The 18,222-nt window shown below is 52.3% G+C and overlaps 1 protein-coding gene across 1 annotated transcript in view; it reads left to right on the top strand.

Moving 5' to 3' along the window:
• The window catches only part of LOC144486498 (type 1 phosphatidylinositol 4,5-bisphosphate 4-phosphatase-like), a 69,582-nt gene extending 51,808 nt beyond the window's left edge, over positions 1–17,774 (top strand). Inside the window, exons 4-7 of the mRNA XM_078204540.1 lie at positions 1,220–1,325; positions 10,214–10,266; positions 16,688–16,778; positions 17,242–17,774. Of these exons, the coding sequence (XP_078060666.1) occupies positions 1,220–1,325; positions 10,214–10,266; positions 16,688–16,778; positions 17,242–17,385 (394 nt within the window). The 3' untranslated portion in view covers positions 17,386–17,774. The remainder of the gene's footprint in view (positions 1–1,219; positions 1,326–10,213; positions 10,267–16,687; positions 16,779–17,241) is intronic.
• Positions 17,775–18,222: the final 448 nt, after the last annotated feature.

Consider the following 18,222-nt stretch of genomic DNA (forward strand, 5'->3'; position numbering starts at 1 on the left):
GTCAGTGTACAGATATCTCCCTGAGAGAGAGAGAGGGGACTGAGAGACACCAGTCAGTGTACAGATATCTCCCTGAGAGAGAGGGGACTGAGAGACACCAGTCAGTGTGCAGCTATCTCCCTGAGAGAGAGAGAGGATTGAGAGACACCAGTCAGTGTACAGCTATCTCCCTGAGAGAGAGAGGGGACTGAGCGACACCAGTCAGTGTACAGATATCTTCCTGAGAGAGAGAGGACTGAGAGACACCAGTCAGTGTACAGATATCTCCGAGAGAGAGAGAGAGGGGGGACTGAGAGACACCAGTCAGAGAACAGATATCTCCCTGAGAGAGAGAGGGGACTGAGAGACACCAGTCAGTGTACAGATATCTCCCTGAGAGAGAGAGAGGGGACTGAGAGACACCAGTCAGTGTACAGATATCTCCCTGAGAGAGAGAGAGAGAGGACTGAGAGACACCAGTCAGTGTACAGATATCTCCCTGAGAGAGAGAGAGGGGACTGAGAGACACCAGTCAGTGTACAGATATCTCCCTGAGAGAGAGAGAGGGGACTGAGAGACACCAGTCAGTGCACATATCTCCCTGAGAGAGAGGGGACTGAGAGACACCAGTCAGTGTACAGATATCTCCCTGAGAGAGAGGGGACTGAGAGACACCAGTCAGGGTACTGATATTCTGTGAATTGACTGTTTGATTGTGTTCCTGGCAAAGCTGATATAAAGTGGCCATCTATAATAAACCAGAAGATTGAGACATTTCCCAGGCAGAATGGCCTCCTCCTGTTCCTGTGTAACAGGTTTGGGGAGAGGGACTGAATGGGGCCTCCTCCTGTCTCTGTGTAACAGGCTGGAGAAGGGGCTGAATGGGGCCTCCTCCTGTCCCTGTGTAACAGGTTTGGGGAGAGGGACTGAATGGGGCCTCCTCCTGTCCCTGTGTAACAGGCTGGAGAAGGGGCTGAATGGGGCCTCCTCCTGTCCCTGTGTAACAGGTTTGGGGAGAGGGACTGAATGGGGCCTCCTCCTGTCTCTGTGTAACAGGCTGGAGAAGGGGCTGAATGGGGCCTCCTCCTGTCTCTGTGTAACAGGCTGGAGAAGGGGCTGAATGGGGCCTCCTCCTGTCCCTGTGTAACCAGCTCGTTGGCCTGTGTTTGAGTTGTGTTCCTTGCTGTTTGACTGACTGTCAATCTGAATGCTGCCCTGGTGTTTTTTTCTTTCGCTGCAGCAAGCGGATTATAAACCTGGGACCCATCCATCCCGGCCCCAGCAGTCCGGACCCTCCGCCCTCAGGAACCCGCGTCATCTGTGGCCACTGCAGAAACACTTTCCTGGTGAGTTCTTCATCCCTGGTCTTGTCAGCGACAGTTTTGTACGTGGGAGGTCATGTCTCTCTCATTTAATTGCGTTTTTTGAGCAGGTGATAAGACCCTAAGACAGAGAGAAACTACAGCACAAAACAGGCCCTTCGGCCCCACAAGTTGTGCCGAACATATCCCCACCTTTTAGACCTACCTATAACCCTCCATCCTATTAAGTCCCATGTACTCATCCAGGAGTCTCTTGAAAGACCCTATCGAGTTTGCCTCCACCACCACTGACGGCAGCCGATTCCACTCGCCCACCACCCTCTGTGTGAAAAACTTCCCCCTAACATCTCCCCTGTACCTACCCCCCAGCACCTTAAACCTGTGTCCTCGCGTAGCAGCCATTTCCACCCTGGGAAAAAGCCTCTGAGAGTCCACCCGATCTATGCCTCTCAACATCTTATACACCTCTATTAGATCTCCTCTCATCCTACGTCTCTCCAAGGAGAAAAGACCGAGCTCCCTCAGCCTATCCTCATAAGGCATGCCACGCAATCCAGGCAACATCCTTGTTAATCGCCTCTGCACCCTTTCAATCTTTTCCATATCTTTCCTGTAATGAGGTGACCAGAACTGAGCACAGTACTCCAAGTGGGGTCTGACGAGGGTCTTATATAGCTGCATCATTATCCCCAGACTCCTAAACTCAATCCCTCAATTGGTAAAGGCCAGCACACCATAAGCCTTCTTAACCACCTCCTCCCCCTGAGGGGCCGATTTTGAAGTCCTATGGACCCGGGCCCCAAGGTCCTTCTGATCCTCTACAGTACTAAGAGTCTTTCCCTTTATATTGTACTCCTTCATCCCATTTGACCTGCCAAAATGGACCACTACGCATTTATCTGGGTTGAAGTCCATCTGCCACTTCTCCGCCCAGTCTTGCATCCTATCTATGTCCCTCTGTAACTTCTGACATCCCTCCAGACTATCCACAACCCCACCAACCTTCGTGTCGTCGGCAAACTTACCAACCCATCCCTCCACTTCCTCATCCAGGTCATTTATGAAAATGACAAACAGCAAGGGTCCCAGAACAGATCCCTGGGGCACACCACTGGTGACCGACCTCCATTCAGAAAAAGACCCATCTATACCCACTCTCTGCCTCCTTTGGACAAGCCAGTTCTGGATCCACAGGGCAGCAGCACCTTGGATCCCATGCCCCCTCACTTTTTCTAGAAGCCTTGCATGGGGGACCTTATCGAACGCCTTGCTAAAATCCATATAAACCACATCTACCGCTTTCCCTTCATCAATGAGCTTGGTCACATTTTCGAAGAACTCCACTCGGCTCGTAACGCACGATCTGCCTTTGACAAAGCCATGCTGAGTATTCTTGAGCATACTAAACCTCTCTAAATGCTCATAAATCTTGTCCCTCAGGATCTTCTCCATCAGCTTACCAAGCACTGAGGTTAGACTCACCGGTCGGTAATTTCCAGGGCTATCCCTATTCCCCTTCTTGAAAATAGGAACGACATCCGCAATCCTCCAATCCTCTGGCACCTCTGCCGTCTCCAGCGATGACGCAATATTGATTCCAGAACGTTGATGACACAATATTCATTACACAGTATTGGTTACACAAGATTGATGACACAATATTGATTACACAGTATGGATTACACAACGTTGATTACACAACGTTGATTACACAATATTGATCACACTGTATTGATTACACAGTATTGATTACACAGTATTGATTACACAGTATTGATTACACAGTATTGATCACACTGTATTGATTTCACAATATTGATTACACAATATTGATTACACTGTATTGATTACACAGTATTGATTACACAGTATTGATTACACAGTATTGATTACACAATATTGATTACACAATATTGATTACACAGTATGGATTACACACCGTTGATTACACAACGTTGATTACACAATATTGATCACACTGTATTGATTACACTGTATTGATTACACAGTATTGATCACACTGTATTGATTACACAGTATTGATTACACAATATTGATTACACTGTATTGATTACACTGTATTGATTACACTGTATTGATTACACAGTATTGATTACACAATATTGATTACACAATATTGATTACACAATATTGATTACACAATATTGATTACACAGTATGGATTACACACCGTTGATTACACACCGTTGATTACACACCGTTGATTACACACCGTTGATTACACACCGTTGATTACACACCGTTGATTACACAACGTTGATTACACAATATTGATTACGCAGTATTGATTGCACAATATTGATGACACAGTATTGATCACACTGTATTGATTACACTATATTGATCTCCTTATAACTCAATCCATCAAGTCCCGGTAGCATCCTAGTAAATCCTGTCTGCATCTTTCTAGTCTATAATAGGGTGACCAGAATTGCACACAGTATTCCAAGTGTAGCCTTACCAATGTCTTGTACAACTTCAACAAGACGTCCCAACTCCTGTATTCAATGTTCTGACCGATGAAACCAAGCATGCCGAATGCCTTCTTCACCACTCTGTCCACCTGTGACTCCACTTTCAAGGAGCTATGAACATGTACCCCGAGATGTCTTTGTTCTGTAACTCTCCCCAATGCCCTACCATTAACTGAGTAAGTCCTGCCCTGGTTCAATCTCCCAAAATGCATCACCTCACATTTGTCTAAATTAAACTCCATCTGCCATTCGTCAGCCCACTGGCCCAATTGATCAAGATCCCATTGCAATTGGATATAACTTTCTTCACTGTCCACTATGCCACCAATCTTGGTGTCATCTGCAAACTTACTAACCTCTGCCTCCTATATTCTCATCCAAATCATTAATATAAATGACAAATAACAGTGGGCCCAGCACTGATCCCTGAGGCACACCGCTGGTCACTGCCATTCTCCTGCCTTTTCCCCATAACCCCTGATCCCCTTATTAATCAAGAACCTATCTATCTCTGTCTTAAAGTCACTCAATGACCCGGCCTCCACAGCCTTCTGCGGCAAAGAGTTCCACACATTCACCACTCTCTGGCTGAAGAAATTCCTCCTCATCTCTGTTTTAAAGGATCGTCCCTTTAGCCTGACGTTGTGCCCTCTGGTTCTAGTTTTTCCTACTAGTGGAAACATCCTCTCCACGTCCACTCTATCCAGGCCTCGCAGTATCCTGTAAGTTTCAATAAGATCCCCCCTCGTCCTTCTAAACTCCCAACGAGTACAGACCCAGAGTCCTCAACCCGTTCCTCCTACGACAAGGTCTTCATTCCAGGGATCATTCTTGTGAACCTCCTCTGGACCCTTTCCAAGGCCAGCACATCCTTCCTTAGATGATGAGGGCAGGGCAATGAATGTTGTCTACATGGACTTTAGTAAAGCATTTGACAAGGTCCCTCATGGCAGGTGGTACAGAAGGTTAAATCACACGGGATCAGCAGTGAACTAGCTGGGATGGATTCGGAACGGGCTTGGTCATAGAAGACAGAGGGTAGCGGTGGAATTGTGTTTTTCTGAATGGAGGTCTGTAACTAGTGGCGGTCTCCAGGGATCAGTGAACAGAGAACAAGGAAAATTCCAGCACATGAACAGGCCCTTCGGCCCTCCAAGCCTGCACCGACCATGCTGCCCCGACTGAACTAAAACCCCCTACCCTTCCGGGGACCATATCCCTCTATTCCCATCCTATTCATGTATTTGTCAAGACTCCCCTTAAAACTCACTACCGTATCCGCTTCCACTCCCTCCCCTGGCAACGAGTTCCAGGCACCCACCACCCTCTGTGTAAAAAATCTGCCTCGTACATCTCCTTTAAACCTTGTCCCTCGCACCTTAAACCTGTGCCCCCCTAGTAATTGACTCTTCCACCCTGGGGAAAAAGCTTCTGACTATCCACTCTGTCCATGCCCCTCATAATCTTGTAGACTTCTATCAGGTCGCCCCTCAACCTCCGTCGCTCCAGTGAGAACAAACCAAGTTTCTCCAACCTCTCCTCATAGCTAATGCCCTCCATACCAGGCAACATCCTGGTAAATCTTTTCTGTACCCTCTCCAAAGCCTCCACATACTTCTGGTAGTGTGGCGACCAGAATTGAACACTATATTCCAAGTGCGGCCTCACTAAGGTTCTATAAAGCTGCAACGTGACTTGCCAATTTTTAAACTCAATGCCCCGGCCGATGAAGGCAAGCATGCCGTATGCCTTCTTGACTACCTTCTCCACCTGCATTACCACTTTCAGTGACCTGTGTACCTGTACACCCAGATCCCTCTGGATGTTCTTGTGCAGGAATCTCAAGGAGTTGGTTTGCAGGTGCAGCAGGGAATTAAGAAGGCAAATGGAATTTTGTCCTTCATTGCTAGAGGGATGGAGTTTAAAAACAGCGAGGTTATGTTGCAGCTGTATAAGGTGCTGGTGAGGCCACACCTGGAGTTACTGTGTACAGTTTTGGTCTCCTTACTTGAGAAAGGATATACTGGCACTGGTGGGGGTGCAGAGGAGATTCACTAGGTTGATTCCGGAGTTGAGAGGGTTGACTTATGAGGAGAGACTGAGTAGACTGGGGCTATACTCATTGGAATTCAGAAGAATGAGGGGAGATCTGATAGAAACATATAAGATTATGAAGGGAATAGATAAGATAGAAGCAGGGAAGTTGTTTCCACTGGCGGGTGAAACTAGAACTAGGGGGCATGGCCTCAAAATAAGGGGGAGCAGATTCAGGACTGAGTTGAGGAGGAACTTCTTCACACAAAGGGTTGTGAATCTGTGGAATTCCCTGCCCAGTGAAGCAGTTGAGGCTCCCTCATTGAATGTTTTTAAGGCAAGGATAGATAGATTTTTGAGCAGTAAAGGAATTAAGGGTTATGGTGAGCAGGCGGGTAAGTGGAGCTGAGTCCACGAAAAGATCAGCCATGATCTTATTGAATGGCGGGGCAGGCTCGAGGGGCCAGATGGCCCACTCCTGCTCCTAGTTCTTATGTTCCTACCTCACATTTGTCCGGATTAAACTCCATCTGCCATCTCTCCGCCCAAGTCTCCAACCGATCTATATCCTGCTGTATCCTCTGATGGTCCTCATCGCTATCCGCAAATCCACCAACCTTTGTGTCGTCCGCAAAATTACTAATCAATCCAGTTACATTTTCCTCCAAATCATTTATATATATTACAAACAGCAAAGGTCCCAGCACTGCTCCCTGAGGAACACCACTTGTCACAGCCCTCCATTCAGAAACACACCCTTCCACTGCTACCCTCTGTCTTCTATGACCGAGTGCTGGGATCTCTGCTGCTCTGCGAGGTGATGCATTTTGGTCGATCCAATTCAGGTGGGAGCTATAAAATAAATGGCAGAACCATCAGGAGTGCAGATACACAGAGAGATCTGGATGATAATGTGGTAAATTGGATCAGCAAGTTTGCTGATGATACAAAGATTGGAGGTGTAGTGGACAGTGAGGAAGGTTTTCAAAGCTTGCAGAGGGATTTGGACCAGCTAGAAAAATGGGCTGAAAAATGGCAAATGGAGTTTAATGCAGACAAGTCTGTGGTATTGCACTTTGGAAGGACAAACCAAGGTAGAATATACAAGGTAAATGGTAGGACACTGAAGAGTGTAGTAGAACAGAGGGATCTGGGAATACAGATACATAAGTCCCTAAAAGTGGCGTCACTGGTAGATAGGGTCGTAAAGAGTGCTTTTGGTACATTGGCCTTTATAAATCGGAGTATCGAGTATAAAAGTTGGAGTGTTATGGTAAGGTTATATAAGACATTGGTGAGGCCGAATCTTGAGCATTGTGTACAGTTTTGGTCACCTAGTTACAGGAAGGATGTAAATAAGATTGAAAGAGTGCAGAGAAGGTTCACAAGGATGTTGCCGGGACTTGAGAAGCTGAGTTACAGAGAGAGATTGAATAGGTTGGGACTTTATTCCCTGGAGCGTAGAAGATTGAGGGGAGATTTGATAGAGGTGTATAAAATTATGATGGGTATAGATAGTGAATGCAAGCAGACTTTTTCTATTGAGGCTAGGGGAGAAAATAACTAGAGGACATGGGTTAAGGATGAGGGGGGAAAAGTTTAAAGGGAATATTAGAATCATAGAATCCTACAGTACAGAAAGAGACCATTTGGCCCATCGAGTCTGCACCGACCACAATCTCACCCAGGCCGTATCCCCATATCCCTACATATTTTACCCGCTAATCCCTCTAATCTACGCACCCCAGGACACTAAGGGGCAATTTTAGCATGGCCAATCAACCTAACCCGCACATCTTTGGACTTCCTCCAGAGCACCCGGAGGAAACCCACGCAGACACGAGGAGAATGTGCGAACTCCACACAGACAGTGACCCAAGCCGGGAATCGAACCCAGGTCCCTGGAGCTGTGAAGCAGCAGTGCTAACCACTGTGCTACCGTGCCGCCCTAGGGGGCTTCTTCACACAGAGAGTGGTGGGAGTTTGGAATGAGCTGCCCGATGAGGTGGTGAATGCAGGCTCACTTTTAACATTTTAAGAAAAACTTGGACAGGTACATGGATGAGCGGGGTGTGGATGGAAATGGTCCAGGTGCAGGTCAGTGGGACTAGGCAGAAAAATGGTTTGGTGCAGACGAGAAGGGCCAAAAGGCCTGTTTCTGAGCTGTAAGGTTCTATGGTTCTAGTACAGGTCCACATCCTCCAAAGTGGCAGCACAGGAGGGAAAGGTGTTGAAGAAAGTATATGGCATGTTGGCCTTCATCGGCTGGGGCCTCCGGTTATATAAAACACAGGTTAGGCCACATTTGGAATACTGCGCCTAATTCTGGTCACCACACTACCAGAAGGATGTGGAGGCTTTGGAGAGGGTACAGAAAAGATTTACCAGGATGTTGCCTGGTATGGAGGGCATTAGCTATGAGGAGAGGTTGGAGAAACTTGCTTTGTTCTCACTGGAGCGACGGGGGTTGAGGGGAGACCTGATAGAAGTTTATAAAATTACGAGGGGTGTGGATAGGGTGAACAGTTGGAAGCTTTTTCCCAGGGCAGAAATGACAATTACAAGGGGACACAAGTTGAAGGATAGTCAGCATGGATTTGTGAAGGGCAAGTCGTGCCTCACAAATTAGATTGAATTTTTTGAGGAGGTAACTAAGTGTGCTGATGAAGGTAGGGCAGTTGATGTCATATACATGGATTTTAGTAAGGCGTTTGATAAGGTCCCCCATGGTCGGCTTATGATGAAAGTGAGGAGGTGTGGGATAGAGGGAAAGTTGGCCGATTGGATAGGTAACTGGCTGTCTGATCGAAGACAGAGGGTGGTGGTGGATGGAAAATTTTCGGATTGGAGGCAGGTTGCTAGCGGAGTGCCACAGGGATCAGTGCTTGGTCCTCTGCTCTTTGTGATTTTTATTAATGACTTAGAGGAGGGGGCTGAAGGGTGGATCAGTAAATTTGCTGATGACACCAAGATTGGTGGAGTAGTGGATGAGGTGGAGGGCTGTTGTAGGCTGCAAAGAGACATAGATAGGATGCAAAGCTGGGCTGAAAAATGGTAAATGGAGTTTAACCCTGATAAATGCGAGGTGATTCATTTTGGTAGGACTAATTTAAATGTGGATTACAGGGACAAAGGGAGGGTTCTGAAGACTGTGGAGGAACAGAGAGATCTTGGGGTCCATATCCACAGATCTCTAAAGGTTGCCACTCAAGTGGATAGGGCTGTGAAGAAGGCCTATAGTGTGTTAGCTTTTATTAACAGGGGGTTGGAGGTTAAGAGCCGTGGGGTTATGCTGCAACTGTACAGGACCTTGGTGATTTGGAATATTGTGTGCAGTTCTGGTCACCTCACTATAAGAACGATGTGGAAGCGCTGGAAAGAGTGCAGAGGAGATTTACCAGGATGCTGCCTGGTTTGGAGGGTAGGTCTTATGAGGAAAGGTTGAGGGAGCTAGGGCTGTTCTCTCTGGAGCGGAGGAGGCTGAGGGGAGACTTAATAGAGGTTTATAAAATGATGAAGGGGATAGATAGAGTGAACGTTCAAAGACTATTTCCTCGGGTGGATGGAGCTATTACAAGGGGGTATAACTATAGGGTTCGTGGTGGGAGATATAGGAAGGATATCAGAGGTAGGTTCTTTACGCAGAGAGTGGTTGCGGTGTGGAATGGACTGCCTGCAGTGATAGTGGAGTCAGACACTTTAGGAACATTTAAGCGGTTATTGGATAGGCACATGGAGCACACCAGGATGATAGGGAGTGGGATAGCTTGATCTTGGTTTCAGATAAAGCTCGGCACAGCATCGTGGGCCCAAGGGCCTGTTCTGTGCTGTACTGTTCTATGTTCTAAGAGGGGGAAGGTTCAGTGGAGATGTGCGGAGGAAGGTTGAGACACTGTGTGGGCTGGGGGTCTGGAATGCACTGCCAAGTGAGGGGGTTGAGGCAGTTACGTTAGTCACATGTAAGACTTATCTGGATAGACACACAAACAGATGGGGAATAGAGGGATCCAGGCAGTTGGTCGAGATAGGACAACCTGAAGGCCGCAGGGCCTGTTCCTCAGCACTGGGACAGTTCCCATTCGCCCCGGATTGTGGAGTTCGGAACCATGTGGATGTCCGGGGAAAGCTGCCATCCGTTGACCACATGCGGAGCCATTTTGAAATTGAATGTGCATTTTCACGTGTCTGGTTGTGTGGTCTTGGAATCCACGGAGAGCTTTCCAGGTTCTCCAGCACCTTGCAGTTGCGAATGATCAGGTGACTTGTGGCAGCCATCTGGGAGGTTTCTTTAAGATAGCAGATTTCCCGCTGTTTGGAGGAGAATTCCGTGTGTTCCGGCTGCACCGTTGTGACCCCCCCGTCTCCCCTCTTGTGTTTTTACAGTGGAGGGAGTTCACAGACAGGACGTTAGCGCGATGTCCACACTGTCGCTGTGTGTAAGTATATCCCTCGCTGGTGTACACCTTCCGCTGGCAATGGCAGTGCTCCTGGCACGCGCTCTCCCTTCTCCCCCCCCTTTCCTTCCCCCCCTCCCTCCTCCCCCCCCCCTCCCTTCACACCCCCCCCCCTCCCCTCTCTCCCCCTCCCTCTCTCCCCCCCTCCCTTCTCTCCCCCCCTCCCTTCTCTCCCCCCCTCCCTTCTCTCCCCCCCTCCCTTCTCTCCCCCCTCCCTTCTCTCCCCCCCTCCCTTCTCTCCCCCCCTCCCTTCTCTCCCCCCCCTCCCTTCTCTCCCCCCCTCCCTTCTCTCCCCCCCTCCCTTCTCTCCCCCCCTCCCTTCTCTCCCCCCCTCCCTTCTCTCCCCCCCTCCCTTCTCTCCCCCCCTCCCTTCTCTCCCCCCCTCCCTTCTCTCCCCCCCTCCCTTCTCTCCCCCCTCCCTTCTCTCCCCCCCTCCCTTCTCTCCCCCCCTCCCTTCTCTCCCCCCCTCCCTTCTCTCCCCCCTCCCTTCTCTCCCCCCCTCCCTTCTCTCCCCCCCTCCCTTCTCTCCCCCCCTCCCTTCTCTCCCCCCCTCCCTTCTCTCCCCCCCTCCCTTCTCTCCCCCCCTCCCTTCTCTCCCCCCCTCCCTTCTCTCCCCCCCTCCCTTCTCTCCCCCCCTCCCTTCTCTCCCCCCCTCCCTTCTCTCCCCCCCTCCCTTCTCTCCCCCCCTCCCTTCTCTCCCCCCCTCCCTTCTCTCCCCCCCTCCCTTCTCTCCCCCCCTCCCTTCTCTCCCCCCCTCCCTTCTCTCCCCCCCTCCCTTCTCTCCCCCCCTCCCTTCTCTCCCCCCCTCCCTTCTCTCCCCCCCTCCCTTCTCTCCCCCCCTCCCTTCTCTCCCCCCCTCCCTTCTCTCCCCCCCTCCCTTCTCTCCCCCCCTCCCTTCTCTCCCCCCCTCCCTTCTCTCCCCCCCTCCCTTCTCTCCCCCCCTCCCTTCTCTCCCCCCCTCCCTTCTCTCCCCCCTCCCTTCTCTCCCCCCCTCCCTTCTCTCCCCCCCTCCCTTCTCTCCCCCCTCCCTTCTCTCCCCCCCTCCCTTCTCTCCCCCCCTCCCTTCTCTCCCCCCCTCCCTTCTCTCCCCCCCTCCCTTCTCTCCCCCCCTCCCTTCTCTCCCCCCCTCCCTGTGTGTGATGCTGTGTATCTCTCTCTCGCTGTGTCTGACGCTGTGTATCTCTCTCTCTCTCTCTCTCGCTGTGTCTGACGCTGTGTATCTCTCTCTCTCTCTCTCTCTCTCGCTGTGTCTGACGCTGTGTATCTCTCTCTCTCTCTCTCTCTCTCGCTGTGTCTGACGCTGTGTATCTCTCTCTCTCTCTCTCTCTCTCGCTGTGTCTGACGCTGTGTATCTCTCTCTCTCTCTCTCTCTCGCTGTGTCTGACGCTGTGTATCTCTCTCTCTCTCTCTCGCTGTGTCTGACGCTGTGTATCTCTCTCTCTCGCTGTGTCTGACGCTGTGTATCTCTCTCTCTCTCTCTCTCTCGCTGTGTCTGACGCTGTATATCTCTCTGTCTCGCTGTGTCTGACGCTGTGTCTCTCTTTCTCTCTCTCGCTGTGTCTGATGCTGTGTCTCTCTCTCTCACTGTCTCTGACACTGAGTATCTCTCTCTCTCGCTGTGTCTGACGCTGTGTCTCTGTCTCTCTCTCTCGCTGTGTCTGACGCTGTGTATCTTTCTCTCTCTCTCTTGCTGTGTCTGACGCTGTGTATCTCTCTCTCTCGCTGTCTCTGACACTGAGTATCTCTCTCTCTCGCTGTGTCTGACGCTGTGTCTCTGTCTCTCTCTCTCGCTGTGTCTGACGCTGTGTATCTTTCTCTCTCTCTCTCGCTGTGTCTGACGCTGCGTATCTCTGTGTCTGACGCTGTGTTTTTCTCTCTCTCTCGCCGTGTCTGACGCTGTGTATCTCTCTCTCTCGCTGTGTCTGACGCTGTGTATCTCTCTCTCTCTCGCTGTGTCTGACGCTGTGTATCTTTCTCTCTCTCTCTCTCTCGCTGTGTCTGACGCTGTGTATCTGTGTCTGACGCTGTGTTTTTCTCTCTCTCTCGCCGTGTCTGACGCTGTGTTTTTCGCTCTCTCTCGCCGTGTCTGACGCTGTGTTTTTCTCTCTCTCTCGCCGTGTCTGACGCTGTGTATCTCTCTCTCTCTCGCTGTATCTGACGCTGTGTATCTCTCTCTCTCGCTGTGTATCTCTCTCTCTCGCTGTGTCTGACGCTGTGTATCTCTCTCTCTCGCTGTGTCTGACGCTGTGTATCTCTCTCTCTCGCTGTGTCTGACGCTGTGTATCTCTGTGTCTGACGCTGTGTTTTTCTCTCTCTCTCGCCGTGTCTGACGCTGTGTTTTTCTCTCTCTCTCGCCGTGTCTGACGCTGTGTTTTTCTCTCTCTCTCGCTGTGTCTGACGCTGTGTATCTCTCTCTCTCGCTGTGTCTGACGCTGTGTATCTCTCTCTCTCTCTCTGTGTCTGACGCTGTGTTTCTCTCTCTCTCTCTGTGTCTGACGCTGTGTATCTCTCTCTCTCTCGCTGTGTATCTCTCTCTCTCTCTCTCTCGCTGTGTCTGACGCTGTGTATCTCTCTCTCTCTCGCTGTGTATCTCTCCCTCTCTCGCCGTGTCTGGCGCTGTGTTTTTCTCTCTCTCTCTCGCCGTGTCTGAGGCAGTGTATCTCTCTCTCTCTCGCTGTGTCTGACGCTGTGTTTTTCTCTCTCTCTCTCTCGCTGTGTCTGACGCTGTGTATCTCTCTCTCGCTGTGTCTGACGCTGTGTTTCTCTCTCTCTCTCTCTCGCTGTGTCTGACGCTGTGTATCTCTCTCTCTCTCTCGCTGTGTTTCTCTCTCTCTCTCTCTCGCTGTGTCTGACGCTGTGTATCTCTCTCTCGCTGTGTCTGACGCTGTGTTTCTCTCTCTCTCTCTCTCGCTGTGTCTGACGCTGTGTATCTCTCTCTCGCTGTGTCTGACGCTGTGTTTCTCTCTCTCTCTCTCTCGCTGTGTCTGACGCTGTGTATCTCTCTCTCTCTCTCGCTGTGTATCTCTCTCTCTCTCGCTGTGTCTGACGCTGTGTATCTCTCTCTCTCGCTGTGTCTGACGCTGTGTATCTCTCTCTCGCTGTGTCTGACGCTGTGTTTCTCTCTCTCTCTCTCGCTGTGTCTGACGCTGTGTTTCTCTCTCTCTCTCTCTCGCTGTGTCTGACGCTGTGTATCTCTCTCTCTCTCGCTGTGTTTCTCTCTCTCTCTCGCTGTGTCTGACGCTGTGTATCTCTCTCTCGCTGTGTCTGACGCTGTGTTTCTCTCTCTCTCTCTCTCGCTGTGTCTGACGCTGTGTATCTCTCTCTCGCTGTGTCTGACGCTGTGTTTCTCTCTCTCTCTCTCTCGCTGTGTCTGACGCTGTGTATCTCTCTCTCTCTCTCGCTGTGTATCTCTCTCTCTCTCTCTCTCTCGCTGTGTCTGACGCTGTGTATCTCTCTCTCTCGCTGTGTCTGACTCTGTGTATCTCTCTATCTCTCTCGCTGTGTCCGACGCTGTGTATCTCTCTCTCTCGCTGTGTCTGACGCTGTGTATCTCTCTCTCTCTCTCGCTGTGTCTGACGCTGTGTATCTCTCTCTCTCTCTCTCGCTGTGTCTGACGCTGTGTATCTCTCTCTCTCTCGCGCTGTCTGACGCTGTATCTCTCTCGCTGTGTCTGACGCTGTGTATCTCTCTCTCTCGCTGTCTGACGCTGTGTATCTCTCTCTCTCTCTCGCTGTGTCTGACGCTGTGTAACTTTCTCTCTCGCTGTGTCTGACGCTGTGTATCTCTCTCTCTCTCTCTCTCTCGCTGTGTCTGACGCTGTGTATCTCTCTCTCTCTCTCTCTCGCTGTGTCTGACGCTGTGTATCTCTCTCTCTCGCTGTGTCTGACGCTGTGTATCTCTCTCTCTCTCTCTCGCTGTGTCTGATGCTGAGTAACTTTCTCTCTCGCTGTGTCTGACGCTGTGTATCTCTCTCTCTCTCGCTGTGTCTGACGCTGTGTATCTCTCTCTCTCGCTGTGTCTGACGCTGTGTATCTCTCTCTCTTGCTGTGTCTGACGCTGTGTATCTCTCTCTCGCTGTGTCTGACGCTGTGTATCTCTCTCGCTGTGTCTGACGCTGCGTATCTCTCTCTCTCGCTGTCTGACGCTGTGTATCTCTCTCTCGCTGTGTCTGGCGCTGTGTATCTCTCTCTCGCTGTGTCTGACGCTGCGTATCTCTCTCTCTCGCTGTCTGACGCTGTGTATCTCTCTCTCTCTCTCTCGCTGTGTCTGACGCTGTGTAACTTTCTCTCTCGCTGTGTCTGACGCTGTGTCTCTCTCTCTCTCGCTGTGTCTGACGCTGTGTATCTCTCTCTCTCTCGCTGTGTCTGACGCTGCGTATCTCTCTCTCTCGCTGTGTCTGGCGCTGTGTATCTCTCTCTCTCGCTGTGTCTGGCGCTGTGTATCTCTCTCTCTCGCTGTGTCTGACGCTGTGTATCTCTCTCTCACTGTCTGACGCTGTGTATCTCTCGCTGTGTCTGACGCTGTGTATCTCTCTCTCTCGCTGTGTCTGACGCTGTGTATCTCTCTCTCGCTGTGTCTGACGCTGTGTATCTATCTCTCTCGCTGTGTCTGATGCTGTGTATCTCTCTCGCTGTGTCTGACGCTGTGTATCTCTCTCTCTCTCTCGCTGTGTCTGACGCTGTGTATCTCTCTCTCTCTCTCGCTGTGTCTGACGCTGTGTATCTCTCTCTCTCGCTGTGTCTGACGCTGTGTATCTCTCTCGCTGTGTCTGACGCTGTGTATCTCTCTCTCTCTCTCGCTGTGTCTGACGCTGTGTATCTCTCTCTCTCTCTCGCTGTGTCTGACGCTGTGTATCTCTCTCTCTCGCTGTGTCTGGCGCTGTGTATCTATCTCTCTCGCTGTGTCTGACGCTGCGTATCTCTCTCTCTCGCTGTGTCTGACGCTGTGTCTCTCTCTCTCTCTCTCTCTCGCTGTGTCTGACGCTGTGTATCTCTCTCTCTCGCTGTGTCTGACGCTGTGTATCTCTCTCTCGCTGTGTCTGACGCTGTGTCTCTCTCTCTCTCTCGCTGTGTCTGACGCTGTGTATCTCTCTCTCTCGCTGTGTCTGACGCTGTGTATCTATCTCTCTCGCTGTGTCTGACGCTGTGTATCTCTCTCTCGCTGTGTCTGACGCTGTGTATCTATCTCTCTCGCTGTGTCTGATGCTGTGTTTCTCTCTCTCTCTCTCGCTGTGTCTGACGCTGTGTATCTCTCTCTCTCGCTGTGTCTGACGCTGTGTTTCTCTCTCTCTCTCTCGCTGTGTCTGACGCTGTGTATCTATCTCTCTCGCTGTGTCTGACGCTGTGTATCTCTCTCTCTCTCTCGCTGTGTCTGACGCTGTGTATCTCTCTCTCTCGCTGTGTCTGGCGCTGTGTATCTCTCTCTCTCGCTGTGTCTGGCGCTGTGTATCTCTCTCTCTCTCTCTCTCTCTCGCTGTGTCTGACGCTGTGTATCTCTCTCTCTCGCCGTGTCTGATGCTGTGTTTTTCTCTCTCTCTCTCTCGCCGTGTCTGACGCTGTGTATCTCTCTCTCTCTCTCTCGCTGTGTCTGACGCTGTGTTTTTCTCTCTCTCTCTCTCGCTGTGTCTGACGCTGTGTATCTCTCTCTCGCTGTGTCTGACGCTGTGTTTCTCTCTCTCTCTCTGTGTCTGACGCTGTGTTTCTCTCTCTCGCTGTGTCTGACGCTGTGTATCTCTCTCTCTCTCTCTCGCTGTGTCTGACGCTGCGTATCTCTCTCTCTCTCTCTCGCTGTGTCTGACGCTGTGTTTCTCTCTCTCTCTCTCTCGCTGTGTCTGACGCTGCGTATCTCTCTCTCTCTCGCTGTGTCTGACGCTGTGTATCTCTCTCTCTCTCTCGCTGTGTCTGACGCTGTGTATCTCTCTCTCGCTGTGTCTGGCGCTGTGTATCTCTCTCTCGCTGTGTCTGACGCTGTGTATCTATCTCTCTCGCTGTGTCTGACGCTGTGTATCTCTCTCTCGCTGTGTCTGACGCTGTGTATCTATCTCTCTCGCTGTGTCTGACGCTGTGTATCTCTCTCTCTCTCTCTCTCGCTGTGTCTGACGCTGTGTACCTCTCTCTCTCTCGCTGTGTCTGACGCTGTGTATCTCTCTCTCTCGCCGTGTCTGATGCTGTGTTTTTCTCTCTCTCTCTCTCGCCGTGTCTGACGCTGTGTATCTCTCTCTCTCTCTCTCTCTCTCCCGCTGTGTATCTCTCTCTCTCGCTGTGTCTGACGCTGTGTACCTCTCTCTCTCTCTCTCTCGCTGTGTATCTCTCTCTCTCTCTCTCTCGCTGTGTCGTGGTGTCCGACAGTGTCGATATCTCTCTTGCTGCTTCTGTGTAACGCACTTCCCTTGTTGCCCCCTCAGTTCGTCAATCGGTCGTCGGTACCCCCGCAAGCGTTGTCTCTGGATATTCCTGCTGGGTTTGCTGTTCGCAATTATCACCGCGGGAGTGGCTGTGAGTATCGGATCAGAGCGGTTCCCCTGGTTCCTCCCCCCGCCCCCTGTGCCCGGGCTCCCCCCGCCCCCTGTGCCCGGGCTCCCCCCGCCCCCTGTGCCCGGGCTCCCCCCGCCCCCTGTGCCCGGGCTCCCCCCGCCCCCTGTGCCCGGGCTCCCCCCCGCCCCCTGTGCCCGGGCTCCCCCCCGCCCCCTGTGCCCGGGCTCCCCCCCGCCCCCTGTGCCCGGGCTCCCCCCCGCCCCCTGTGCCCGGGCTCCCCCCCGCCCCCTGTGCCCGGGCTCCCCCCCGCCCCCTGTGCCCGGGCTCCCCCCCGCCCCCTGTGCCCGGGCTCCCCCCCGCCCCCTGTGCCCGGGCTCCCCCCCGCCCCCTGTGCCCGGGCTCCCCCCCGCCCCCTGTGCCCGGGCGTTTGGGGTGTCTCCAGGTTTTCCGGCTGTGATTTACACTTTCCTCTGTCTCTCCCCAGGTGGCCACATGGAAACAGGCTGGGAAATACCACGGGATATACGCTGCCTGGGCTGTGCTGATCATCCTCTGTCTCTGCTGCCTGGCCCGTGCCTGTTACTGGGCTTGTCTCCGAGTTAGTCATCCCATCCAGAACTTCTCCTGATCATCCCCCACCCCCAGGAAGAGGGAGAGGAGTGAGGGGCTGAATGGCCTCCTTCACCCACCCTGCTGCACAGGAAGACGGGATCGCAGCGGGAGCCCCGACTCTGTGTCCCCCTAACAGCGTCTCTTCCCCCCCCCCCCCCTCACTACAGACCCTGTGTGTGTGTGTCCGTCCCCCAACAGCGTTCCCCCCACCACCCTCACTACAGACCCCGTGTGTGTGTCCGTCCCCCAACAGCGTTCCCCCCACCACCCTCACTACAGACCCCGTGTGTGTGTCCGTCCCCCAACAGCGTTCCCCCTTCACTACAGACCCCGTGTCTCCCCCCCCCCCCTCACTACAGACCCCGTGTGTGTCCGTTCCCCCCCTCACTACAGACCCCGTGTCTCCCCCCCCCCCCCCTCACTACAGACCCCTTGTCTCCCCCCCCTTCACTACAGACCCCGTGTCTCCCCCCCCCCCTCACTACAGACCCCTTGTCTCCCCCCCCCCCTCACTACAGACCCCGTGTCTCCCCCCCCCTCACTACAGACCCCGTGTCTCCCCCCCCCTCACTACAGACCCCGTGTCTCCCCCCCCCTCACTACAGACCCCGTGTCTCCCCCCCCCTCACTACAGACCCCGTGTCTCCCCCCCCCTCACTACAGACCCCGTGTCTCCCCCCCCCCTCACTACAGACCCCGTGTCTCTCCCCCCCCTTCACTACAGACCCCGTGTCTCCCCCCCCCCCCTCACTACAGACCCCGTGTCTCCCCCCCCTTCACTACAGACCCCGTGTCTCCCCCCCCTTCACTACAGACCCCGTGTCTCCCCCCCCTCACTACAGTCCCCGTGTCT

Source organism: Mustelus asterias, unplaced genomic scaffold, assembly GCF_964213995.1.
Source record: "Mustelus asterias unplaced genomic scaffold, sMusAst1.hap1.1 HAP1_SCAFFOLD_371, whole genome shotgun sequence".
Classification (NCBI taxonomy): Eukaryota; Metazoa; Chordata; class Chondrichthyes; order Carcharhiniformes; family Triakidae; genus Mustelus; species Mustelus asterias.